The 27311-nt window shown below is 42.8% G+C and overlaps 2 protein-coding genes across 4 annotated transcripts; one reads left to right on the top strand and one right to left on the bottom strand.

Annotated features, from left to right (window-relative positions):
* Positions 1–3038: 3038 nt before the first annotated feature.
* Positions 3039–12197, top strand: TMEM14A (transmembrane protein 14A). 2 transcript variants are annotated; one of them, XM_075747347.1, is made up of 5 exons: positions 3039–3390; positions 4755–4840; positions 6586–6687; positions 10531–10618; positions 11613–12197. In XM_075747347.1, exons 2-5 carry the CDS (start codon positions 4765–4767, stop codon positions 11650–11652), a joined length of 306 nt encoding a protein of 101 aa, XP_075603462.1. In that variant the 5' UTR covers positions 3039–3390; positions 4755–4764; the 3' UTR covers positions 11653–12197. The 2 variants fall into 2 exon arrangements, with proteins under 2 accessions (XP_075603462.1, XP_075603461.1); XM_075747346.1 differs by lacking the exon at positions 3039–3390 and adding an exon at positions 4026–4173.
* On the bottom strand, positions 11811–26137 carry LOC104630174 (glutathione S-transferase). 2 transcript variants are annotated; one of them, XM_075747343.1, is made up of 7 exons: positions 25932–26137; positions 21910–22016; positions 20793–20844; positions 20427–20559; positions 19199–19340; positions 15232–15363; positions 11811–14362 (listed from the first exon to the last, which is right to left on the bottom strand). In XM_075747343.1, exons 2-7 carry the CDS (start codon positions 21994–21996, stop codon positions 14240–14242), a joined length of 669 nt encoding a protein of 222 aa, XP_075603458.1. In that variant the 5' UTR covers positions 21997–22016; positions 25932–26137; the 3' UTR covers positions 11811–14239. The 2 variants fall into 2 exon arrangements, with proteins under 2 accessions (XP_075603458.1, XP_075603457.1); XM_075747342.1 differs by lacking the exon at positions 25932–26137 and adding an exon at positions 25689–25817.
* Between the last annotated feature and the right edge of the window lie 1174 nt (positions 26138–27311).

Raw genomic sequence — 27311 nt, forward strand, 5'->3', positions numbered from 1 at the left:
GGCCTGGAAAGCAGAATTGGAAATGAAGAGGCCCTTTTGGCAGGAGTGAGCTGTTAAATTTGAGCACTGTCTCCTGTGAAATCACTGTGCAAGAACCCATCTCTTTTTCCTTTGCAGGCTTTAGTCCATGTTTATGTATGTTTAGTTCAGAAATGGCCTTAGTTTGTGTGGCTGTTTAGTAATTTATATGCTCTGCCAGATTGCTTCATGGTTATTATAAAGAGCAGTATCTCTGCTTTTTACCATTTGATTGAATTGCCAGGGATGATTGTGGATCTAAGCTTTCATATGAAATTTTCCAGGAACCGACACCTCAGGACTGAGGGGTAATGACCCATAAATGCAGCCCAATGAGGCTCCAGATCAGCCTCCTCAGCCTTGTAAAAAAACCTTCCATTATTTTTAATACCACTGTCCTCACTGCTCATATACACAGAGGACAGTGTGTATATGAGCACACTTATTTAACTACAGATTATTAAAACTGAAGCCTCTGAATCTGCATTTTAAAAACTGTATTTTGCTCCTCTTCCTCTTCCATAGTCTCAGCTGAGGAAGACAACAATCTTTTGCATAAAAATCTTCGAGAACTACAGCTATCTCTGCATGCCTAGCTGCTCATTTTTTGCCACTCAGGACCTCTTCTTCTGCCTCTGGTATTTCGGAGGCACTCTTCTATTTCTACAGATCCCTTCTGGTACCACATTATGTTCTGGGATAACAGCATTAAATCTCACTTGGAGCTTACAACTATGAGCATTTTTTGCTGTTAACACACAAATACCAACAAAAACTGTAAATAGCTTACAGCAGGACACAGGTCTAGTATGTGATTCATTCTGCCAACACCCTCTCTACCAACAGGTCACCTGGGCAAAAACGGTCAAGGGGAGGGAGACGGGCTGCGTTACATTTCAGCCCAAGTCCCTTAAAGGTTTCTTGCTTTGTACAGAACATTTGCAAAGCAAGGCACAAGCGCAGCCTTTCTCCAGAGAGAATGCATGCATTCAGATGTGAATGTAGGTGAGTCTAACAAAAGGTCACACATGATCAACACGGGTGGAACTTTCTGGGAACTGGGCTGCAGAATTTTAAGAAGGCTCTGCTCAGCATTTTTAACCCTTTTTCTCTTCAGGTCACATTTTCATGAAGATGGAAAAATATATCCCTGAAACTAAAGCAATTTACTTGCCAAATTTGAAAGCTGTTTTTCCAAACCAGAGAGATGCTAGAGGCTGTTCAGTGAAATGGTTATGTTTATAATGGACAAAAATGTGTATTCTCCTCTAAATTCATCCTTGTAGTTGGCTCAATTTTTGTAAGTGGAACTTTACAAAAACAAAGCAAACAAATCATAATACAAAATAAAACAACCAAAACAAGCTCAAATAAAACAGCTGGAAGCAGAAACCCAACAGGGGAAATTTCAGCTCAGACTGGCAGTTATGAACAACTGAAAACTAGAATAGAAAGCACTTCACACCATTAACGCTACCTTTGCTATTAGCTCTGTTATAGCTCACTGTTAGGACTGAGGGGTTTGATTTATCATGCTACCAACAAACTAATTTAATGAATTCTCCTCCCATTAAAAACATCCCAGGGGAGACTACCTGTCCTGTAAAATACAGCAATCATTTCACATCAGACAATAGTTTAAATAACAGCTTAGGGAAAACAATACCAAATACTTTTCATGATTGAAAATGGAAAGGAACATAACAAGCAGCATATAATTACGTGAATTCAAATTTATCCCAGACTTCAGGGTTATCCAGTCTACTTTAGTGAGGACTATCATTGAATCAGTAACCACAACTGGTCATTATCCCAGAGGTGCCAAAAGACATGGTATTTGGTCCACTTTGGAGCCCCCCTCAAATAGAATTGCATGGTTTTGCTCTGTTTAATCCACTGTTTATTTTACTGTGCTTTTCAAGAGCCTCAAGTCTCAGAAAACTTCATAAAGACATCCAAGATTTCTGGATTTCAGCTTATGAATCTGCTTTTGGTTTGTATTTTGGAGCCGTCCTGCCCTCAAGTGTCCTATGTTTGTTTTCCGAAGTTGCTGTACCTTCAGTCTTCCTTCCCACAGACACTGGTGAGATAAGGAGAGCTGTTCTGTTTTCCACCCAGCAGACAGACTTGGACAGCTCACACGGAGTGGGTTTGTGTCACAGCAGTTAAACGGTAACAGAAAAAACAAATGGAATGTTAGGAGTGGAAATTAAATACGTTAACCCTAATGAGAATACTGATTCGCTTTCCAGCAAGATCTTTGGAGCGGAAAACTCCCACACCTTTAAGCAAAGAAATCTAAAGGAAACACAAGATTTTGGCAGGAATTTTCAAATGACCCCTGAAGAAGGCAGGTATCCAAGTCCCATCACACAGCATTGTGCGTCTCTCCCTGCTGTGGCCATGTTTATGCTCAGCCTGTCCGTGGGAACAATGGAAGCGTGGGGAATGTCACAGGCACCCCTCAATTACTGCTGAAGGACACGTCCCGTACTGGTCAAGAACAGCTCACTTGAGAACAAGCTTAAGAAATTCTGCAGAGGGTGACAAAATATGGACAAAAATGGCCTGTAGTGGAATAGGTCCAGCAAACGGGACTAGCAGATGAGAAGTCAACGTGTTAAAATAAGCATGCAAAACAGTTTCATAAATTAGCTACGTGTGTAGTATCTGAGTCTTGAGGTTTGGACCTGCTGGGTTTCCTTTGAGAAATAAATAACATCAGTGTTTGGTCTACGTGTCTGCTTGCCTGATTTCATGCAGGCAACCCTCAAAGTTTCAAAGACGCAGGCAAGGAGGAGAGGCAGCACCCTGTGTGAGGGGTGGTGGGCGCAGTGCCCAGCATGGCGGTGAGCACCTGTGTCACAGAGTGTCTCGGGGCGGTGCAGGCAGGAGACCCCCACCCTTGCCCCTACCCCAGCCCAGGTCTCTGCAGGATTCTACGGATGGAGCCCTGGCACACAAGCCGCCTGAGGGCAGGACGAGGAGTCTCACGAAGCAAGAGACGCAGACCCCGGAGCTGGGCGCTGCCGCTGAGCGGTCCCGACAAACACGGTGCAAAGCCCCGCTGCCCCGCGCTGACCGGGGCTTGTCTCCCCGCCTCAGCCCAGTGCACAAAAACGGCCGCTCCCCCCCCGGCAAGCAGCTCCGCATAAGGCAGCGCGGCCGTGCCCCGGCGTGGCGCCGCCATCATGGCGGCAGGCGCCCTCTTTCCCCTTCACCCCGGCCCGACGAGGGCCAAAGGCCGAGGAAGGTTGGCTCGGCGGGACCGAGGCACAGGCCCCGCAACGCCTCACGGTGCCCGCCGGGCGCAGGAGGCGGGGCCGGGGGAGGTCGGAGGGCGGCGGGGCGGGCACGGTGCGGCGGGACGAGGTACGGTGGAGTGGCGGAGGGGTGCCGTGTCAGCGGGGTTGAGCCGCGGCGGGGGCGGCTGAGGGCGAGCGGGCTGCAGGGAGGATGGTGAGGTCCCCACCACCACCGCAGCCACCCGCCTTCTGGCGGGAGCTCCGCCGCGGGGGGGCGGGGGAAGCGAGTGCGGGGCTACGCGGAGCGGAGGCGGGGGAAGCGTGGGGAGAGGCGGGCGGCGGGGGGAGGCCCGGTGGGCCCGGGGCTGGAAGTGGAAGTCCCCCACCGGAGGGAGAGCGGCTGGCCGCGCCCGGCCTCGGCCCGCCTGCCTAGGCCACGAAGGCCGGGTGGATCAAAGGCCGGGCTTTGAGGCTGGCCTCCGCAGACCTCCTTTATGGGGGTGCCCCTAAAACCATCTGTCATTCTGAGGGGGTTACAGCTGTCAGGAGCTCGTTGTGAGTTGCTGACTTAAATATTAAAGGCTTGACATGGAATGATGTCTTTCCTGCCACCCCTTTAACACTCTTACTAAGGACACCCCCTTCTCACGTAAAAAGAAGTGTGCACTTAATTAAGTGATGTGCACTTAATTTGGGAGATGGAAAAAAGTATATCCCACTGGGTGGGAAGGAGAAAAAGTATATCCCACGGGGTGGTGGGAGAGAGGCCATAGTGTTGCGGGGCTGCAAACCACTGCCACTTGTGTCTTTGCAAAGCACAGCTGGGGAAGTAGGGAGCAGTATTACAACAGTAACTTAAATGCTTTTTGGAGGACAGAAGCCTAACTGGAGAGCATATCAAAATCTAAAGGTGAGACAAAAGGGGCATAGACAGCGATAGGGCAGAGCTGCTGTATGTATGGCTTCCTGAAGATGGCCTAGGTTTCTGTTTGGAAACTTCGAATAGACTCTGAAAATTCCTATTTTTGCCTGGTGTTGCAGAACCTGTGGCATCCTGCTCAAAGTGCACTAAGTACAGCCCAGTCGAAAGGGCACTAAACTGTGCCCTTAGAAGACCTGTATGTATCCATAGGGTATGTCCACATCAGCCGTACAAATCTGATACTTAGGATGGTGTCAAGCTTTTTGTTTGCATGCATGTATTTTTTGACTGGGAAAAATCCATGCCAAATACATCCCCCAAAATACCCATTTCCCCTAATGGAAATACAGTAGACCTATATACTGAGGTGTAAGGAAGGGCAGCAGTTAGTGAAAAGATGATACAATAGCCAATAAACACACCTTCACCATTGGAATGTCTTGACACAGTAGCTAAATACGACTTAGGAGAGTGTAGTGTTATTTAGAACACTTTAAGTAATGTTGGGGTTTTTTTACCAGGAGGGAGGAACTTGTTTGTCTTCAGTTGCAATGTGTTTTCTTCTCTAGAGTTGGGGCCATGGCTATTGACTGGATTGGTTTTGCATACGCTGCAATGTTGGCTGTTGGAGGTGTTGTAGGATACACTCGTAAAGGTAAACGCTGGGACAGCAGGGTTTATAAATGAAGCATTTGAGTTTGCTTTCCACTACGCTTTGTAAAAAAAGAATTGATGTGAGACATGAAAACTTCGCTGTAATGAACACGACTGCATCTTAAATCCATCCTATGCTGCTATAAATGAGCTGAGTCTCATGAGATTTACTTGAGTCAGCTTAATGCATTTAAGTGGTCGCTTCTTTCTGTTAAGCTAATTGATGAGTCTGTTTTCAGGGCAAAAAGGGGCTGTCATGTTATCTTTGACCTTCGATGTATTTTGGGCCTTCTCATTTCCTTTAATCATTCCTGCGTTGAGCACAGTAGATGCTCTTTCATTAAAGCTTATTTTCTACAGAGGCATCCAGGCTAGATTCTGAAATTTCCAGATGTACACTGGAAAGAAAACCCTTTATTTAGGTGTTCTGCTTTGGTAGTTAATTATCTCATACTGTTAGAGTTGTGTATTTTCACTCTGAGATAATCAGCTTTTAGGTTATCATGTGCTATAAAGCACATTTTCCCTATTTCAGTCATTTTCACAGTCCTTTCCAGCTCACAGCACCCTGCCTGAGCCAAGCACAGCAGAGGTCGCAGTGGTACCGAGAACAGGCAGGATCTCCAGGCTGGTCCCGGTTAGCTCGCCCACAAACTGCACATCCCTGCAGTCGACTTCACTGTGGCCATTATCCATCCCTATTATTGTGATTTAGGGTCACTGGCTCCCTGCGCAGCGTGCATATGCTTTGCTTTTAGAGATGTGGCTTTGTATCTCACTTTCTGAAAACACTCACTGTATTTTTTGTTTGCACACAGCTGCGCTCACTGACTATCCCATTCACTTGTTTTCTTCACTCTTTAATAGTTGGTCAGTCCTCGTGGCAAATCTAGTTTATTTTTTTAATTGGTAATGATTTCTGTTTTCTTGCAAATTCTTAATTAAAAATATTCAGTATAACAGTGAGCTAAATGACATCTGGGAATCTGGATTCTTCATTTATAAACATTTTGGGATCAGCTTAATCCAGATAATGCCTGCTGTGCTGATTCTACACTTTTATCATATGCTACCAAGTCACTTGCCTATTCAGAAACCCAGGTATATTACTGAAACTCTGGGCTTTATGAACCAGTTTTGTAATAGCACTGAAAGAACATGTCAAGGTACTTTTAAAAGCCATATTTTCATCTTCATTGTCATCTAATTGTTTTAACTTTTAAAATTCTTTATTAATTAAATGTGATGTTGGTGATACCATTTTTTTTGTCCAGGACTGATGTCAGACTGAAAGTCTTATGACTACATTTGTTGTCCAATTTACCCTTTGTACAGATTGACACATTTCTGCCATTTTTGGAGACTCCCAAGTGCTGTAAGATATAGTTACAATCAACAGTTAGGGCAGAGAAATTACAAAGATGCTTCCAAAGGTATGTATGGTGGAGAAAATAGCCAAGTTTAGGTTTGTGCTTCAAAGATTATTTTTCCCAAATTGCAAGTATTACTAGATCCTCATCATCTCCCTCTAATTCAGTTAACTTTGCCCCTAATGCCATGCAAGAGAATGACTCAGTTACATAAATATTATGTCTCTATTCACACTGGGTGAGCTAGCTGCACTGCAGCAAAATCGGTCATATTTTTTAAATATTTGGATGATACTGTATAGAGAGAGAACTACTGTGTAAAGATTGAGCTTAAAGACATTGCATTGAGAAATAACACTTGAATGTTTTTTTGCAGGAAGTAAAATCTCTTTAGCTGCTGGTCTCACCTTTGGTTCTGTGGCTGGTTATGGAGCTTACTGCATAACACGTGATCCGAGAAATGTGAAGATATCATTGTGTAAGTGCTTTACTATAGTAAACACAAAACCAAAAAAAAAACCCCACCAACAAAACCAAGCAGTTTCCAGAACTGCATGTAGAAGTCTCTCTTACATTCAATTTTGAGCATTGCTTTCATTTAAATGTTATTTTTAAATAGAGTTAGACACTTCAACTTAGCTTGCAAAATTCAAGAGCTTAAATGAGGAACCATTTGCAAGATAAAGCAGATCATTCACACAAACCCAGCAGGTGTGTGTTACCACCTGGCAGCACCTCCTTTTATTAGATGGTTACCTAACACTGCAAATATTGTGAAATCCAGTTGAGAAACATGACAGAGTACTGGAATAAAATCATTTGAGCTACAGATTAGAATGTAATTTGAGCAGTAAAGTAGGTGTGGGATCCAGTCTTGCATAATGGCATGTATCCTTAGCTCTCAGTTAAACAAATAGTTTGACTTAGTGTTTTTCATCTGCTGCTAAGACAGATGGGATACAAATTATGCAATAATTGTCACATTAGGAAGTTTGCCATGAAACCCTCATGGAGGTAAGGAACTACAGCCTCTAAGTGGGACATTTATGTCACACAACTGATTTGCAATAAGAGCTGTTGGGAGCTTGTCTCACTCGTCGTTTTAGCAAAGGTGGCTTAGGCTGTGGTTTCACATGCAGAAATGCATTTAAAATACATTTAATCCAGATTGTGTGAGTACACGCTCACTTTTTCTGAACTTAATTAGAATTTATGGTACAGTGTTCATCCTAGCTTTGTGCTTTACACCAGCTACAGCTGTAAAAACTTCCATTTAAAAAAAAAAAAAAAACCAAGTTGAATACGTTGTTAGCAAAGTACGTTTGTACCAACTGATTTCTTTTGTGAAAGTGGTAATGGCATACCTGATCTCCTAGATGGCCTAAAATTGGATATTCCAGTTTTGCCACCATGACCTTCCTCAGATTAAGTTACCCCACTGTTAAAAAACCCCTTTTTTGGAATGAAGACACAGCCTTTAGTATATGTAAATTTGTAATCATTCGCTGTGACATGCTTTTAAGCAGCATATGGTATTGTACATTTATGGGTCACTTAAATCACTAATTTGGATACAGAATTTGTGGAAGGGAAGACTAATTAAAACTTAGTAAATATTGCCTATTTCCTAATTTGTTGATTTTGAAAGGACTAATACAAAATTTCCACTGATCTGCTTGTTGACATCAGATACACTAAAATATTGCCAGTGTTGTGCATTCCATGTAGGTGTAGGCACGTGACAGCTTTCTCTCATCTGGAGAAATATGTATTACTAATTGAATAGAAATTATAGCAATACAGATGAGATACAGTACCCTACACATGCCTTAGAAAGCTCTGATTAGGTAGAGTAAAAAGAACAAAGACTTTTTAAAGCAGTCTTAGTTCAGAATGTATACAAAGTGATGTTCGGATTGCTTAAAACCTAAATATATGTTTAACCTTGTCTTGGAATGGGTGGCCTCTTCAAGGTCCACCTGTGCTGAATGAAACAAAGACGGTGGTCTGACCTAACCAGGGTAATTTTTGTCTGCAATGAATTAGGAAATATTCATACTAAGTGCTCTGCCAGGGCCAACCATTCAGGCTGGTTTCAGTCTCTTCCAGGCTGATGTATCTCAGTCTGGAAGAGGGTGTCTTCTGGCTTTGAGATACACACATAGCTCAAATGAAGAAAGAACTCAGTAGGAAGACTTCAAAGGAAGGGAGAGTTAGACACAAACATCTGCAGGCCCACACCCTAAAAACCTTTGGTGGCTGCTCTATCTGCTATTTTCAGAATAATAAAGGCTGTCCGTAATAAATGTGTATTGTTTTTGTAGAAAATCAAAATGTTTTCACTTGCACCTAAGGTGCCAAAGTGGCAAAAGCAACTACAGCAGAAATGAAAAGGAAATTAAGTGCATGGAAGAAATTGACTGCTCTGAACTTACAAACCAGTAAATTGCAATGTAAAATGAAGCAAGTACACAAACCTTTAAAAGGTTAGGAAATTAAAAAAAAAAAAAAAATCCCCCTCCAAACCCATAGTAATCTGTATTATTTATCACCTACGCAAGAGTATCCTACAATAATGTAGGTAATGTGTTAGTACAAGATCTTGATAGTAGGGTTCTTGTAACTTGTCCTACATACAAAGAATACGTAGCATACAGATACCCTAGGCAAATTTCCTTTCTTGTTTTATAAATTATTCTTTCAGGCATTTTCCCACTCCCTCTGAAATTAACTGTGTGCTTTCTTGAATACTTCAATGCATTTTTATGCATTTGGAGTAGGTGTAGAAATTCAGACTTCAGTATGCAACAGTCAGTGCTATTCAGAGTGCCAGTTGATGCACCTGATTTATTGAATTTCTAATCTGAATCTGATTTACTGAATTTAATTTGACTTGATTTATTGGATTTATTTAACTGATTTCAGGTGAAACAGTGAATATCTAGCACTTTTGAAAATCAGGTCTAGAAGTTGAACATCTTAAAAACTCGCTGGCACATGTGAAAACCCAGATACTAGTAACTGGAAAAAAGAACATTACAGAGTGAACATGCTTTGTAGCTTGTGGTTAATTCTAAATATACTTAGGGCTCTGGCAAGACACATACTGTGGAATAGTCCACTCTTCAGACATTCCTGAGAGGATCAAGGCTATAGGACCAGAAAATAAGAACAATGGATAATGGAGCATAATTTTTTTTTGCAGGATATCTTTAATGAGAGCACATGCATAACTGGTAGAGTTTTGTAAGACACTTGTAACTGTCAGAGCTCGTTGTGTAATACTGGCATGAGTTTAATTCTTGACACGTGTGAGCACAGGACTGTCTACAGGAGGAGACAGTGGAGTTTGAAGAGGATTAGCCAGATGGTATAACTGCCCCATAAAAAAGGGAAGAGATTTGTGAAACTGCCATTGCTTTGGCTGCAAGAGTGCTAAAGCCCAGCTGCTCATGAGAAGTCCTGCCTCTCTCCCCACTTTTGGGAAGCATTTCAGGTCACAGCTCTTTAATGAAGCTAGCTGTCTTAGCAGAGTTTTATGTATTTTCATTAACCTTCTCATTTATATAGCACTCTGCAGCCACTAGTTCGATATGAAATCCCCATGCCTGATCAGTTCATTGCTACCTCCATTTTTAGGTAAAAGGAAGATGATGTGATTCCTTCCCATGATGTTTGTTCTCTGCTGCTTACACTGTATTTGTTGCCCTGATGGGCTGCCCACCTCTTGTCACAGACAAGGATGGTTCCCTTGTAGCAAAAGGAAACAAAGGAACTTGTAGTCACGGTGAAGGAGATGTTGATAGTCATTATTGTGCAGCAAAAACAAGTCACAAGTTTTTAAGGCTTAGGAAGTAAAGAGCTAATGTTCTAAAAAGGAAATAGATAAAGTTGGATGCTCTAGCTCCTTGAATAGTTAGTAAGAAGACAGCTCCAATGATCTAGGGTGGTGGGATTTATGAGACACTATTCCTGTAATTCAGCATACATGTCACTGTTATGATGAGGATTCTTCCAACTTTATTCGTACCCCCGTGAATATAGATACGGGGCAATACAAATCACTGTCTGACAACCTTGGTATCTGGAATAGGATTTAGCATTTTGCTGCAACTGGAAACCTTATTTGCAGCTGAAATAAATCATAGTAGTGTGTTTTGGAAAAGCAAGAATGTGTTTATAGACCCATATCGCTGATCTAATGTTTTATTAAATTACAGTTCATAGCAAAACAAAGCAATGACCTTTGATAACTCTCCATGTTCCTGAATAGTCCACTGGGAGAAGTGAGAACATAAATATATTGAATTGTCTTTTACAGTTTCAGCTTTTCTTTTGACCATTATAATGGGAATGAGGTTCAAGAGGTCCAAGAAATTAATGCCAGCCGGACTAGTAGCATGCCTGAGGTAAACTTATATTGAGGATCTTAATGTAAAGATTTCACTGATTTTCAAATAGTTGCCACTCGACATCTGATTCAAGCCAGTATCAGGGGAAGTTACTTTTGTCCAGCAACTATACGGTTTAAGTGAAATTAGTTTGGAGGTCACAGTGAACAGCTTTTTCATCCTACCAGGCAGATATGTCTGATATGGAGTGACTTTCTCAGCAAAGGAAAGAGATATCTGCAATTAAATCAATAAATTAATGCATATTGATAAGGCTCTTAGAAGAACCTGAGGTAAGCCTCAGTGTTTTCAAACACATACACGTAAAATTTTGTCATCTAATTTCATCCAGCACAGGCATCTTAAAGACCAACCTTTTGGTTTAGAAGTGCTGCGTTCAAAACTGCTGGAAGCTCAGCACCTTTGAAAACTAGGACGTTTTTGACCTGACCTAAGAACTTTGGTCAATATTGCTGCAAATTATGATGTTTCTAACCATTCTGACTGCTTTAGTGCTGCTGTTTATTTTGGCATTCTGGAAGAAATAATTTTCTACACTTATTATTTTGGAATTAAGTTACAGAGTATATAAAACCTTTTTTTTTTTCCCAGTGAGTCTTTAACTCAAAACATTTTTCAACTGGAAGTCAGAATCTATGTCTTGTGAAGGAAGAATGTTGCTTCATTGTTGCCAGATTTAATGTAACTCCATTAACTCTTACTCCAAATACATACAAGGAGGAAAAAATCAGATGCAGATTGTCTAGGTGCACTATTTAAGAATCGGGATTTAAACTGGAAGATGTTATTTTCCATTTTGGACCGTTCTTCAAGCCTAGATAGAACATGTGTTTCAGCAGACACTGAGGCTGTAGATTTACACATTCTGAAAGATTGCTTACTAGAGGCTCTAGTGTCACCTATTTATGATTCTGCTGTTATTTAATGATCAGTTTCACTGTTCATGCACAACCATATTTATGGTTTTGTTCTGTGGTTGGTTTTTTTTCAGCCTTTTGATGATTTTGAGGCTTGTTTTTATGCTGCTGTAGGAGAATTGAGCAACTTGGAGCCCAAGTATGACTGCCACGCCCACCAAACAAACAGGCAAGCTCTCCATACTTGAAAGACAAGCTTGAACACAAGTCTTACATTGCATGGTGTTTGATTATTGACATTTGCTGATATTTTGCAAGCTTTTTTTAAAAACTAAACCAAATGTTTTGTTGAGGATATATTTTGATCTGTTTAAGCAGCCTGTTAACTCAAAGGATCTTTCTTTCTAAGTTTAATCTCATTCAGGGGTGCTGAGCACCCCAAGAAATTGGGTTTGTCTTACACTGTATCTCTGAGAGAAGAATATATATAAATACATGTTTATCCTAAAAAGGTATATTGTATTGAACCAGAATTTTGTAGCTTCTGAGATTAAGTAATCAACTCTAATCATATTGTCAATTACTAATCAATAAAGGTACAGGCCTGTACTGTGTTGCACTAGAAAACCTACCTTCCCTTTAAACACACGTATCTTGTTCCACTGGTTGTAAATGTAAAAACTGTTACCAGTGTTCAAATAAAATGTAAACTGTTCAAAGCTTCTCAGTTTTTTATGCAGACTAGTGAGCCATCTTGTCAATGGAAGAGTCTAGTGATCTGCTCTGTACTCACTGCCAGTTTAAAACACGTACCATGTTGTAAATTCCCACTGACACAAACCACAGGTGAGGAAAGTTCACCACCTTGCACAAATAGGTTCTAAACTCTCAGTCTCAATACTCTAACAGGTTTGCTGTTGTGGTCTTACACAGATGATCTTGCTGAACTCCTCCTCACAAGCAAAGGAGACTACTCAGACATAAACTATTCAGGGGTTGAAGTTGCTTTGGTTTGCACAGAAAATAATTAAGTATTCCCTGGGTCTGAAAGCTTGGCTACGACTATCTTCTGGTGCACAGGAATTTGCAGCATATCATTAGGAAACTGAATATGGGCGAGTGCACTATTGAAGATAAAGAGAAATTTTTGCTGCTTTTCATGTTTTTCATGCAGAGTTTGCTTATAAAGGCTGTCATATATCAGATGTCAGGGTTGCGCAAAGCCGTCAGTGGAATACCAAGGTATTGTTCTTGGCAGGGGCTTAGGTGGTGATAAGGTGTTGTGAGCAGCTCAGATGTCTAAGGCACAACTGACATATTAAAAAAAAAAAAAAAAAAAAGGCAAAAATCCCCCCAACCTACAACCTCCAGCTCGGGAATCTTTTGCTAACAAACGTTGGTATCAGTCACCTCCAGGCATTGCCAGACTTACAGGTGATGGAGCTGGAATGTTACGGATTTCAGAGTGGGATCACAGCTGAACACATAGGATGTGGTTCATTTCATTCTGAAATAGAACTTCAAGGCACGTCAGAGGAATTGAACTGCCTGTACCAGAACAGGGTTGGGTGACCAGTGCTGATTTGGATATTCGTAGACAAGGTGAATCCTGCCAAACAAGTAGTGTTCTCAGCAAGTCCAGTGTATCCCCATGGGACTGAGGACTCACAAAATGCAAAGGTGATGCCCTGTGCCAGTCTCTGATGGTTCAGTGATCATAGCACTTGTTAGGAGGAGAGGTGTAGCTCACTGAAACTTGTGTAGTACGGTGGGCATTGCAAACTACTGCTTCCAGCTATCTAGGTAATGTTAATGTAAAACTATTAGGAACTAACCTGGGGAATGTCTGGGTGATTGGGTCATTTCTGCTTTGTACCTCTGAGATACATTATGTGGCTCTTCTTATGCACAGGTCAGAAAATGAGGTAACTTTGCTGGGCAGCAATTCCGCATCTACACTGGTGGACCATTTTCTCTGCCGAATCAGTTTGAGCCCCTACTGAGAAAAACAACTAACTGCAAGGAAGAACAACAGTTAATGGCAGTGTTCTTAAAGAGGACGGCAATGGTTCCCATGAAATTCGGGCAATCAATTTGAAATAGTAATGAATGCTTTAAGTACTGTTGAGATAAAAATTAACTCTTTTACTGAAAAGGTAAGCAGCTGGTGCAGTTCTTTTACAACTACTTACAACAACACATTTCTTGCCCATAAACTTAGGAGGATCATGAGTATTTATTTATTTATTTATTTTTATTTTTTAATCTGCAGCTGTGAAAGTACAGAGACAACAGTGAAATACAGCAGGAGACCAATGAACTTTAATCTAGGAGACCACCTAGAGAGCAAAACCAAAAGTTTCTAGGCCTGAATTTGAACGATTTCCCTGTTTTTCTGGAGTGGCTCTTCTGCAGTTTATTAAAATGGAGGGAGGAAGGGGAAGGAGGGCTTGCTTTCCACAGTATCCTGGAGGCTACAGCTGAAACATTTTACCCTACCAGGCATGTACTGTAATTAAAAAAAAAAAGCAACAAGTATCAGGATATTTTATTTCACATAACTGCTCCATGAAATACCACTCTCTGGACTCAACAGGTTCAAATCAGTATTTTAGTCCAATTTAAACGTGTACTCTGTTTCAATGATTATCACGTGACTGGCTCTATGATGCAAGCTACAGAATACATCTACGTAGTTTGCACTTCTAAGGCACAGCTCTGGTAATATACTACATTCATGTTATCTTCAGCAGCTACATGATTAGATATTGAATATTTTCCTCACAATGGCAACAAACTTCTCATCTGTTGGTGGCTTCCTCTGGCTGCCAGGCTGCAAGAATTTTTTGATTGTTGGAATATTGCTTGTTCTTCCTTTAAAAGCCTGTAAGAAGCAGCAGTAAAGCCAATGAGAGTCAAGAAATTTTAATTCCATCCTTTATAGCTTGTAAATCAGGTGACTTGGATTTTTACTTCTCAGACATACTTATTAAACAGAGAAAGGTAGTAGCTCCTTATAGCCAGCTCGTGACTCAGCATTTTGCTTTTAAAAAAAAAAAAGGGCAAAACCACAGTTACAACATATTAGTCTTTCTGGAAAATCCATGTATGAATATTCTGATCTGCAGTGCTGGTGCTATGAAGTTTACCTTGGTTTCCCAGATGGGGATGGGAGAAATGAATATTAAAGAGTTCAGATTCATCCGGCAAAGGTGGAAGAAAAAAAGAAAAAGAAAAAGAAAAAAATCACAGCCTGAACCCACATCCTGCAGATATATTTGGGCAAAAAAGAGGCAAGGACAGGAATACCTCAATTCAAAGCACTATGGAAGACAAGATATAAGAAACTTAACAGCTCTTGTGTATGACTTCTTCAAAATACAGTTTTGCTAGCAAAAAGAGGAGGACAGGAACTGCAGACAGGACAGGCCACAGACTTCCCCTCCTGATGCTCATTGCTGTGTTTGAAGACATGGAAGTAGCTGTTACAGGACCAAACTGGTAGCACTAGTAAGTGAATTCCTGCCAGCTGAAAACAGCTGGGAAAAATAGAGCTTGAGCAAGGTGGGCCCCCAGCAGCTCTGGGAGCAAGGCAGCACACGTGTTCAGGTTGCTGAGGTCAACAGAAGTAGACCAGAGAACTGCCAATAACATAGTACAATGGTTCAAAATATTTAAACATCAATTAGCTTTTAAAACTAGGCAGTGACATTTGTATGTTACATTCCATATTGAGCTCAGATGATTACTAACCTGTAGCAGAGGGAATGCAGAGAGTATATCAGGCTTACATTCTTCTGCCATTAAAATGGCTTCCAGCAGATGGATGTCTGCCCAGCTTAATTTGTTGCCAACAAGATAATCATGCCCATGGTCTTTTAAGGCCTACAAAATATGAAGGAATAAAAAAAGTCATATAGGATGTACGACTTTTATCTAGGCATTTAATTACAGGCAGTTTTCTACAAAAATACACAGCAGAGCAAAGCCATGCAGGGATCTATAAAGTTAGAAAGTGATAGATATTCTCACAACAAAAAAATAAATCAGAACTCATGTTTCAGTGTGCATGGACCTATCACGCACTCTAACCTACTGCACCAGGTAGCTGTAGCAAGTCCAGTCCCACAAGAAAGACTTAAATCATAGAAGAGAAACAGGATCCAAGTAACTATAAGAGGTAGTCAGAACAGTTTACCTGTAGTGCACTTTGATTAAAAAAAAACAACTAAAAAAACCCATTAAGTGAATTCCCAGATGTTTCAGCAAAATGTGAGATTGCTGATTACAGTTTGAAACAGGTCAGGAATGGAGGAACACAGCTTTTCCACTCATTATCCTGTATGGAAGGATACTTCCATGCCGAACTGCTGATGCAAGAATCACAGCCCGCCCAAGATACTAAGAGCTGTAATAGAGAAGTTGTGGTGAATGTTGCAGCACGGCTTCAGAGCACTTACCAGCTCTCCAGCCTACCTTTTCCCTGAAGACTTACCACCCTTGTAGCAGAAGCAGAAGGAGGAAATGTGTCTGTGCCCAATATACTCTAGTGCTGCACTGAAACAACAAACATGCACTAAAACCAAGTCTGTGACTTTGGAAGCCGATTCCTTCTCCAGTCCCATCTGCCAATTTTACTTTAAAAGAGGCAGTAACCTGACTGAGGCAAGGCTGATACCTTCACGTAGTTATTTGCTATAATGCTCCACACCTTGTCTATCAAAGCCATATGGCAACCCCCAAACTGAGCATCAGAACCAATAAGGGCAAGTATAGGGTCCTGTGCTTAGGGAAGATCAACTCCAGGTACCAGTACAGGTTAGGGGTTGGCCGGCTGGGAACCAGCTCTATGGAGATGGACCTGGTGGTCTTGGTGGACAACAAGCTCTCCATGAGCCAGCAGTGTGCCCTTATGGCCAAGAAGACCAATGGTATCCTGGGGTGCATGAAGAAGAGTGAGGTTATCCTCCCCCTCTACTCTGCCCTGGTGAGGCCACATCTGGAATATTGTGTCCAGTTCTGGGCTCCCCAGTTCAAGAAAGACAGGGAACTACTGGAGAGAGTCCAGCGGAGGGCTGCAAAGATGATTAAGGGACTGGAGCTGGGTCTGCTTAGTCTGGAAAAGAGCAGACTTGAGAGGGGATCTCATCAATACTTATAAATATCTAAAGGGTGGATGTCTAGAGGAAGGGACTAGACTCTTTTCAACAGTGCCCAGCAACAGGACAAGGGGCAACAGGCACAAACTGGAACACAGGCAGTTCCATCTCAATATAAGGAAAAACTTCTTTACTTTGAGGGTGACAGAGCACTGGAACAGGCTGCCCAGAGAGGCTGTGGAGTCTCCTTCTCTGGAGATATTCAAAACCCACTGTCCTGGTTTCAGATGAGAGGGTTCATTTTCTTCACAGTAGCTAGTATGGGGCTATGTTTTGGATTTGCGCTGGAAACAGCGTTGATAGTACAGAGATGTTTTTGTTACATAGACCTGTTGTTGTTGAGCAGTGTTTACACAGAGCCAAGGCCTTTTCTGCTTCTCGCACCGCCTTGCCAGTGGGATGGCTGGGGGTGCACAAGGAGTTAGGAGGGGACGTAGACAGGACAGGTGACCCAAACTAGCCAAAGGGGGTATTCCATACCATGTGACATCATGCTTAGCATAAAAGGGCGGCTAGCCAGGGAGGGGTGGCAGCAGGTCCAGGACGTGTGGCTCGGGGACAGTCCGGTTTCGGGACAGGTCTGAGCATGCGGTCTGAGTTGTATGGTCCTTGGGCGAGAAACTGCATTGTGTATCACCAGTTTTGTATACTCTGTTAAGTACCGTTTTGTTTTGTCTTCCCCTCTCCCTTTGCTATCCCAGTAAACTGTCCTTATACCAACCCACCAGGTCTTGCCTTTTCCTTCCCATTCTCCTCCCCATCCCACTGGGTGGGGGGGGGAGTGAGTGGCTGCGTGGTACTCAGCTGCCGGCTGGGGCTAAACCATGACACCCACCTAGACACAATCCTGTGCAACCTGCTTTAGGTGATCCTGCTTTAGCAGGGGGGGTGGACTAGATGGTCTCCAGAGGTACCCTCCAACCCCTGCCATTCTGTGATTCTGTGAAGCAGTGCTTTATATAACCTTTTGCTGCTGTATCTGGCTACTGGGTATTTAAAGTGAACACTCGTAGCTAAGGATATTTTCTGCCAGGACTGTGTGACACATGGACTGCAAACCCTGCTAAGCTAAGTCAATGGACAACTTATACAGCTGGTACAGAAGGAAAATTATTAATCATTCTAACAAAATTAACTAGGCTAAGATCATGGAAACATTTAGCTGTGTCTTTACCATAAGTAAACATGGATTATTTGAAAGACTTTCCTCTAGTGAGTATACACACTAAAATGTATCATAACGGTAGTGTATCCCACCTAGGCACAGGTTTGGAGAATACTGCTGTCTAAATTTGCTTTTTCATTTTTAATAATTTAAATACTTAATGTTGACTTCAAATCTTTGAAAGATTAATGTGTGCAATCAGTCTCTCAGCACAGCCTTCCATTGGTCTGGCAGTGAATCTATATGAACTCTGATTTCAGGAGTGCTGGCTTATGTCATTTATGTGCAATTTTTTTTCACAGGATAGCCTCTGTGGGTTTTGCTTGTGCAATTTAAGGCTCTGATAAAGAGGCACAAGAAATAGCATCAAGTCCTGTATTTTCTGAATGGACTTCAGCTGCCAGTGAACAAGGATTCAAGCTAGAAACACAGCTCAGCTCTGAAACAGCACATCGTTGTACCCTTGGCACAGACTTCGGAGGAGACTCTGAAAAAGCTCTGAAAAAGCGCTGTGAGAAAGTCTGTGTAAGTACAACCATACAAGGTACAAAAAGTAGTTACAAACAGAAGTAGGATAGCGAGATGAGGATCACAGCTGGCTCAATTCAAACAGGAAAATGTTAACACCAAAAAAAATTAAAATATCCTAAAGGGAAAAACAGAAGAAAACAACATAACAAACAGCAAGTTGGTAGAAAATGGCAACTTGGTAACATCCAGGCTATGTTCCAGGGAGAAACAAAGAACAACCAACCCCCTCCTGACCAACTCTTGCCTAGCCAGGAAGACTCTTCATGTGCTCTACGGGGGCAGCAAGCATACCAATGCTTTACCTCATAGCTCATTAGAGGTAACTGCAGTGCATGCTAGCCAGTAAATAATTGCTTTATGCTTTTAAGCTGGATACATCCTGTTTGCAGAGCCTCTCTGTGCACATTTAAGGATGCCCGAATAGCGATTCAGAAAAAGACAGTAATAGTATGTAAGTATAAAATATTTAAGTTTGGGAAAGATCACGGAATTAGGTCCTTAATTATAAAGCACAATTATATTTAACGTTGAACAGCAAGAGTATATTACATTTCCAGGCAGTAAGTTCTGAAGGCTGGCACAGGTATTTAAATGGTGCATTTATACAAAACGCTAGGAGTTATCAGCCACTAAGCTGGGTTTAAAAAGTTGGATTTGCTCTTTGAGGAGTCTTAAAAAAGCCAGCAAAGATACTCAGTACTGAAACTAGCTGAATATTATTTCGTGGCCTTCTTTTCACACTGCTGAATACTGGCTCCATCGTACAGTTCAAGAGTTGAACTGTCACATGCCTTCTAGCAAGCAGGTGTGTAGGGACAGGGAAGACTTTACTGTCTTCGTGGACTACTGGTGATTTATCACTTACCTTTTCATAAACAGGAAAGTACCTGGTTGTAGCTCGTTCAATGATTAAGGCAAGATTCTTTTCTTTCGTGTCAGCTGGTTGAAAAGGGAGATACATGATCATTCCCATCAGATCTGTTGTTCCCTCCACATACATATCAATCCTGAAACAAATATTTTTATTTCACATTTATCATTTGAACATTCTATTTTGGTTATTTTCCTGAAATACAATGCTGAAGTGATCACTGAGTAAAATGCTTACTAGTGAATGTAACACAAGACACTAGTTTGTTTTCTTGTTCTTCCACTTTGATTCCAGGTCAGTTTTTTTCAAAGCACAGATCTTTATATATAGGCTCACAGTGTCTGCAACAAGCAAGCTGTAAGGAAGAGTTTGCAACTAACGTATTTAAAGTGGAGTTCACACTGTTCTCCATTGACAACCTATTCATCTGTGCTGTGGAAGAAAAGACCACATATGCAAACCACGCTAGAGAAAAAAAAATAGTGTTGAGGTGTAATCATGAAAGGATTCAGCTACCAATTGCCAGTTCAGACATGCTAGGCCATAATAAACCCCACAATCTCTGGAGTTGCCCCTCCATTATCACAGAATAAACCCTTTGGTAGTCAGTTAGCTTAAGGACTTAATTGAACTTTTGCATGAACTTTTGGTTTTTTTAAAGAAAGAGTAAATAAAGTTTTTTGCCTTTCCATTATCCTTTTAGTTATGACAATGCAAAGTATCCACAGCCTACACAGTAAAGTAGTATTAGGAAAATATTGGTTTAACTTTCAGCAGCATTAAGCCTCTGAATGTGTTTTTTTTTAAATCAACTGTGAAAGATTCTTTACATTTTGAAAAAAGGAAATTAGAACACTTAAACACACTTCATTTTTTGCAGACAGCTGTAGTTTTTCCTACTGTTTTCTCATTTAAAGATAAAAAAAAAGCATAGTTATCCTTTCTTATTGTATTATGGTCCTGCAGCTGCCCAGGAACTGAATGCACTTCTGGTGTCTGTGAAATCAAATGAGCCCGAAGGTGGCCATTCTCACTATGTTGACAATTAACAATCCTTTATCAATCGCAAAGTCCATTCACCCAATCCCTGGATCTGAGGAGACAAAGCACTGGCAGATGTATATGCACCTTTACATGCAGATATTTCACAGCAATATTCTTCCCATAAATATTAAAAATCATGGAAGAGTATTAGTAAGGATAGCATGCACTGTTACTGTACCATGCTCTCTCCTTCAGGTCTTTTCCATAGAGGTTGTACTTTGCCGCTATGTAGCTGAGGATGGCTCTGGTCTGCACCATCTTCATCCCATCCATCTCCACCATGGGCACTTGCTGAAACAGCAGGGATCCATCTTGGGAAGAAAAAGCAGCAAACTACTCAGACTGCTACACTGAATCTGAGAAAGAGACCTGGTAACAGAAGACATTTCCAATTCCAAGGGGTGAAAGCATCTGCAAGCAAGCAGGTCTCTTAAATCTTCTCTTTACAGGTCACATCATATTGGACGTCTTACAAAAATCTCATCTGTTGTCCTTTTGTTATATTGGTGTGAATTTATGCTTAGGGTACAGTTTACAGACTCACCATTGCGTAATTTCTCTAGGTCTTCCTTCGTTTCTATGAATTCTTCCTCAAACTGAAAAGCAAAGACAGAAAACAACTGTGTCACTCCAAAGGCGATGGGGAAGTGGAAGGGAGTTCCACACTATTCCCCTTACGTCTTGTGATTGCATTGACCCCTACTCCTATTCTTCATCTCTGCTCCAGCAAATAACCAAGGACTATCGTGTCCCCGACCCCACAGTAATGTAGAATGCTTTACACTGCAAAAGGAGCTTCCTTCATTATAAAGGCCAGTCTACTTGCCTGCACAAACAATTAACAGACATCAAATCATTCACTTAAAAGCAGCTGATGCCACATGAAATACTGAGAAATTTTTAATAAGTTATGCCTCTGTTACACAGCATTTATCTCTTTCCCCCTGCTGGCTTTTTTTTTTAAGCAAGAAAGACATTTGAATGAGGGCAAGATCTTTGTTTCCTCAGCACTTGTGCTCTGCAGCTTCTCTGTCCACAACTTTCACAAGTGAGCGCCATTAAAAAAGCCTTTTATTTCCAATGCAGTATAAATAGTTTCTGAGAAAATAGTTTCAAAACACCATACTGAAGCAAAAACTGCATGTAGAAATTAAGATGCCTTCGGATGGTTTTCCCCTGATGTTAATCTAGATAGCTCCCCCCACTGCCTTCCGGGCAGCTGTGCTGATTTATCCTACCCAAAGAACAAAAAGTATTTTGTTTGGAGATAATGTTCTAAAGTTTTTCATGTGGTAGCGTTGTCTGTCAGTTGAGAACAACCATGAGACACAGGGAAGTAATGAGCATTCAGAAAAAGTCAGAGATACACAGTTTTGGTCTGTAGCAACAATTTAAGATCTCCTCAGCTTAAAGTACATTTCAAAAATGACACTTAACAATTCTCTTTGTATGTTAAAATCCTTTTACTGGGCAAGTGTTGCTCACGGAATACATTAAATAAATACAACATGAGAGAGTATATCACTCAATCTAAGTATTCTGCATCACAACATGTGATGTTGTGCATATCTCTAAGTGTAAATCTAATTGGGAAAACTTTCCAAAGAATACTTATTTTGATCACAGATTAATCTGATCACCTTATGAAAAAAGATACAGACCTCAACCCCAGCTGCTGCTAACAGCCATCGGATTGACTCCATCTTCCCCCTCCCCTTGGTGTAGTGCAGCTTGGGTTTCCCCGCCATGATTTGAGAATTCTTGCTTCCTGATAAATTCAAGAAGATGAGCATGTTTTAAATTAGCATTTATAATGTTCCACTCCAAACTACTACACACAGCTGGATGAATGTGAAAGTAGAACGGCAATCAAGACCTAGATACTTGGGCCTGATTCAACCAAGTTTCCTGTGGATTAGTGGGGAAAAAAAAAGAAAAAGCACACACTACCAGGAGAATATGCATCAATTCAAAAAAGAATCATGACAGAATGTAATAAGCATCTACTAAATCATATACATATCTTTAAAAATATTAACACAGCTTTAAGAGCTCATTAGAGTTTTACAACCAAAACTGAGTTGTAGGGTATTCCTGAATAAATACATTCTTAACCTTGCAGTGATACAATCTATTCAGAAGTTGTTGGGTTTTATGACAGCATCCAGGTCATACCAAACTTGAAAGTGTACTGTCAAATTAATTGCTTCACAAGAACACCAATCCTGAGACACATCTCTCATTATGAAGTTTCAGAGCCCCATGCTGCTGTGCCTTTACGAATATGAGATTATAACAGCAATATATATTCCAGCATATATTTCACCAAGCCTGTTGTCTTCCATATCTAGCTAGTTCTGTTTTGACCATTAGCCGAATCACACTATATCCGTTACAGAGAATGTGGATGACTTCAAAACCAATTTATGAACAACAGTTGAACTGTAACAGAGATTTACATCCTATTTGTTCTGAAAACTTAACTTTAAAATCAAAACCAAATAAATGAGACCGTGACCTCTGTTGGACAGATAAGGCCTGGTCAGTGCCCCCAGCAGTAGGGGGCTGAAGTCAGCCCACCACATGATGGCACTGGGATGAAACAAGTCATTCTTTCAAATTTCACTAATTCCAAGGGCAGTCACATGCCATAGTATGAACCCGGCAACTGATGTGAGCTTGCCTGGTGCTGGAAACAAAGCTAACGCTGTACTCTTATCACTAATGGGTCCCAGAAGAACAAAGCAGATTTAATAAGGGGACAGAGTCACAGACTGAGTGCTTCATCATTAGGCCAAGGTTTTATCTGTTTACAGGCAGGCTTATTTATTCTTGCATAGACTTCACAGTACATAATTGAGCCACAAAGTGGAAACTTTGGCCATAATCCCAAAGGCATCAATGAAGAGGTACAAACAGTACACCAGTGAGAGGGGAGACTGCATCCCTGGCCTTCTCCACTGAAGTCCTTTGTGTTGGGTGGTATCTTCAATAGGCCGTATAAGGAACAGCCATTGCTCTACTAGGGCCTGGACTCAGAGGTGTCCCAGTCCAAAATACAGGTCTTCAAAACCACTGCTCAGCTTTCACCTAGCCCTGGCAATGCCTATATCCCCAAATGCCTCAGTCTCTTCTAACGAAGTTCTCCTGATATATAAATATGTGCTTGATAACAAAGACTTGATTATGCCTTAATGACTTGATTATGGTTTAGAGTTGTCATCAAGTCTAGAGCTGCTGGATGCCTAGCTAGCTTCCTAACACCTGAACAGCAATGCAGTGCGTAAGGCATGCATTTAGAGAAGTGCCTTATCACAGCTACCTTACACACAGAAGACCATGACCTATGCTTCATTTCTAGTTCCCATGAGTGAGTGAGTTACACTATACCAAGTGAAAGAGCTCTCAACCCTCCATACTTCAAAAATACTTCATTCCCTGATGCTCAGGAATTAGACGATCTTCTCAACTCTACTCCATCAGAGAGAACTGCATTTGGGCCCCTCACAGCCTGGACAAGCACTTTAACCTCCAGCATGTGGGATCAAGGCTGGGAAACACATTACAAGGTCAGGCTAGCATAAGCAGAAAGAGCAAACTCCCCTGACCTCTCCCCACAGGAGAGGCAGAGCTGCTAAGTACCAGCCCAGTCAGAGCCCTGCTTGCCAGTGTCAGCTCAGTGTTCCACTCCAAACAGCTGGGAAAGCTGAAGAGCAGACCAAGCGGAAAAGAGCAGACAGTCAGTGGAAAAAAGTCCAGGTACCAACATAACCTGTCCATGACAGTTCCTTGTGGGGACTGGCCAAGGGTTGAGGCTTTTTGCGCAGGTAGGAAAAAGATTTCCTGGAACTGTACTGCTTAAGGACTGACTTTGGGCCTTACACAGGGTTGCAAAATACTTGGTGACTCTGTTACTGCTCTGCAATGAATATCCCTTTGTAAAGCAGTGAGTCATGAAAGAGTAGCAAAGTTGGTAAATTATCTTTCCTGAATAGCAATAATGGGCCTGAAAAGAAATCACAAACTTTATGTTCTAGTACATTGGACCTTCCTTGGACCTCAGCCAGGCAGTTGTCAGAGTGACAGCTACTGCTGTGAACATTGCATTAAAAAATCATGCTATTTTGTCCAAAACAATTCAGGCACCAGCCTTCCAGCATGTCGTGGTTTAGCCCCAGCCAGCAGCTAAGCACGTGGCTGCTGGCTCACTCCTGCCCTGGTGGGATGGGGAGACAAATTAGAAGAAAAAGGTAAAACGTTTGGGTAGGGACAAGGACAGTTTACTGGGACAGCAAAGGAAGAGGAAAGTAACAACAACAGTACTAATAAAAGAATATACAAAGCAAGTGACACACCATGCAGTTTGCTTACCCTATGCTCAGCCTGTCCCCAAGTATCAACTCCTCCTCTCTGGCCAGTTCCCTTTCTATACTGGCCATGACATCATGGTATCAATACCCCTTTAGCTAGTTTGGGTCAGCTGTCCTGGCTGTGTCCCCTCCCAGCTTCTTGTGAAAATTAACTCTATCCCAGCCAAAAACCAGGACACAGTGAGAAACAAGTAAATGAAAGTAAGAACAAGCTCATCATCTGCTGCAAGATCTTAACTGTTCTTCCTGATGGGATGTGGACCCCGAGCAGTTCCCTGCAATGCTTTGTTCCAGGAACACGGGGCTGCTCAGGCAGAATGACCCTACAGCATCGAGCCCCACTCCGTCTCCAGACCATCTTAAGACTGTAATTGCTCACCAGCCTGTGGTTTTTCCTGGGACTCAGGCCTAGCCTGGATTCAAAAAGCATTCCTTCCACCACCCGCGCTAGGAGGAGCGTTGGAATTGGGTAAAAGGCAAATTACCCCAACGGATTTTAACAGTTAAACACCAAACAGCAATTCCTCTTCAGGTTCCTACCCAGCACCAGCCACAAAACCCCTCCACGCACACCCACCCCGCCCGACGTGGCTCTCTGCCGCTGGGGAGCCAGTGGGGGGTAACCCCTGGACAAAGACCCTCCAGCAGCGCCGCAGGACACTCAAGCACGCTCCCGGAGCAATGACCGGTCTGTCACACGCCTCGCCTCTCGCCCCCCTGGCAGGGGCCCCAGCTGGCCGCCCCCAGCCCCTGCAGGCGGGCTCCTTCCTCGCTGCGCGGGTGGCCCGGAGAGGAGGGCATGCAGGCAGCCTAGCCTTGCCCTGCCCTGCCTCCACACCTGGCCGCGGGGGCAAACACACTCCTGGGGCTCCGCCGAACAACGCGCGACCCTCCGGGCGGGGGTGCGGCACACGGGCTCCCGGAACGGAGTCCTGCCGGCGAGCAGCTGCCAGCCCCTGCACCCCGCCGCCACACGCCACGCTTCGCAGCAAAACTCACACCCTCCGCCAGACCGCGACCAGCCCCCCACACTAGCCCGCAACGGCCCCCCAGCACGCCGCCGCCCGTACCCTCTGCACAGGCCGCACCGCCGACAGACGCCACAGCCCGCTCAGCGCCGAGTACCCTCACCGCCCCCTGGTCCACCGAGAGACGTCGCTCCTCCCCTCAGCTGCCGCGCCGGGCGGCCTGCCCGCTGCCCGCTCCCGCCCTCCCTCAGGCCTGGCAACGGCGGCTTCAGCGCACCGACACCCGGCTTCCCGCAGCTAAATCGCATCCCTAAGGCCTGCAAGCGAAGCCGACGGAAAAGCCACCTCGGCCTTGTCCCTGAAGTCTTGTGAAGCGACTTTTTCCACTGGGCTGGCTTCAAGGTCGGCGGGGTGCTACGGCTGCACCTCGAAGAGACGTGGCAGCCAGGGCAGGAGGAAGGCTTTGAGACCCCTGAGATGGCAGTGGGGTCACAGCGATGGCGTGACCGGGGAGAGAGACCTGGGCTGCAGCCCCTGTGTGAGCTACACCGAGCTGTTGGTGTGCCAGGGACTCCGGCTATGCAGGGGAGCTGCAGGGCAGAGTCGGCAGCCATGGCCGAGGTTACCCGTTCAAGTTTCTGACAGCAATCAGCAGCTGCGAGTGCTGCCCAAATGCTTTGGGGAGGCGGGAGGGAAGCAGCTCTTGCCTATGAACAGCAATTCTAATGAATGCATGCACTGCTGCTGAAAAACGTTCGGTTGTTTTCCTTTCTTGTTTCTAAAAACTGGCATTTCTTATAAAGAAATCATTGGTGTTAGCATGAGTTTTAGTGCCCCGAGTTTGCCTGTTTTAAAACTGCCGGTACTAGAGCATTAATTGCTTTTAGGGCACTGGCTGTTGCATTTACATCTGTGGTTGATTTGGTGTATAAATAATATACGTATTTATGTGTTCAACTTTCTTGCGTCTCAGTAGCACAGCTTGATTTAAGCGATTACAATATACAACTTATGTACAACTTATATTTAACTGAACTTAATATAAAGTGACTTAAGTCAGCATGAAGTCCTACATTTCAGTGTCTCACTAGCACTTGGCACCAGTCTGATTCCTTCTTCCACAAACAATAAGTTTTCAACATTACAGTTGGTGACAAGCATTCATCTCTCAATCGAGTCTGCAAAGTGCTTTTAACTGCTACAGCAGACATTTTGTTACAGGAAAGATTGGTGAAGCTACAATACAAGAGTTTAAATGCCTAGTGACAAAACACAGGTGCAGTAGTGTAGCCAAAAAGATAGGCCTGTAACGAAGGCCTGCTTATATTATACATAATAAGAAAATGTAGCCAAGAAGAAAGGCCTGTAATGAAGGCCTACTGGTATTATGTGTGATAAGAAACTATTCATTATTACTTTAGGTAGAAGGCTAACAATTCTTAGAATGAGCACCTGCTACACATCATGAGAAAAAGGAGGAGCTACAAGACACTTCAGGGTCCTTATGTACATACTTTGCAGAAAGGGAGGACATTAATTGCCTCCAGCAACATCCTTATCTTTCTGAGGCATATAGCAAACAGTTACCAACACTGAAATACTGAGAAACTAGGGGAAAGGTAATTTGGGCCAGGGTCCCCACGACCACCGACCCATAAGCCCCCTATCCAAATTATACCACCTACTCAAAAGATAGAGGCGGAGAACAGAACTGAGCATGCGTTC

The sequence above is a fragment of the Balearica regulorum genome, chromosome 3 (assembly GCF_011004875.1).
Source record: "Balearica regulorum gibbericeps isolate bBalReg1 chromosome 3, bBalReg1.pri, whole genome shotgun sequence".
NCBI classification, from domain to species: domain Eukaryota; kingdom Metazoa; phylum Chordata; class Aves; order Gruiformes; family Gruidae; genus Balearica; species Balearica regulorum.

What these genes read in the sequence shown, in the direction of transcription:
- LOC104630174 (XM_075747343.1), bottom strand. Translation starts at nt 21,996, where the DNA reads ATGGCGGGGAAACCCAAGCTGCACTACACCAAGGGGAGGGGGAAGATG. An exon ending in TAGCAGCAGCTGGGGTTGAG is followed by an intron (nt 20,845 to 21,909) that starts GTCTGTATCTTT and finishes TTTGCTTTTCAG; the next exon opens with TTTGAGGAAGAATTCATAGA. An exon ending in CCTAGAGAAATTACGCAATG is followed by an intron (nt 20,560 to 20,792) that starts GTGAGTCTGTAA and finishes TTTCTTCCCAAG; the next exon opens with ATGGATCCCTGCTGTTTCAG.
- TMEM14A (XM_075747347.1), top strand. Translation starts at nt 4,765, where the DNA reads ATGGCTATTGACTGGATTGGTTTTGCATACGCTGCAATGTTGGCTGTT. An exon ending in AAATGTGAAGATATCATTGT is followed by an intron (nt 6,688 to 10,530) that starts GTAAGTGCTTTA and finishes TGTCTTTTACAG; the next exon opens with TTTCAGCTTTTCTTTTGACC. An exon ending in GGACTAGTAGCATGCCTGAG is followed by an intron (nt 10,619 to 11,612) that starts GTAAACTTATAT and finishes GTTTTTTTTCAG; the next exon opens with CCTTTTGATGATTTTGAGGC.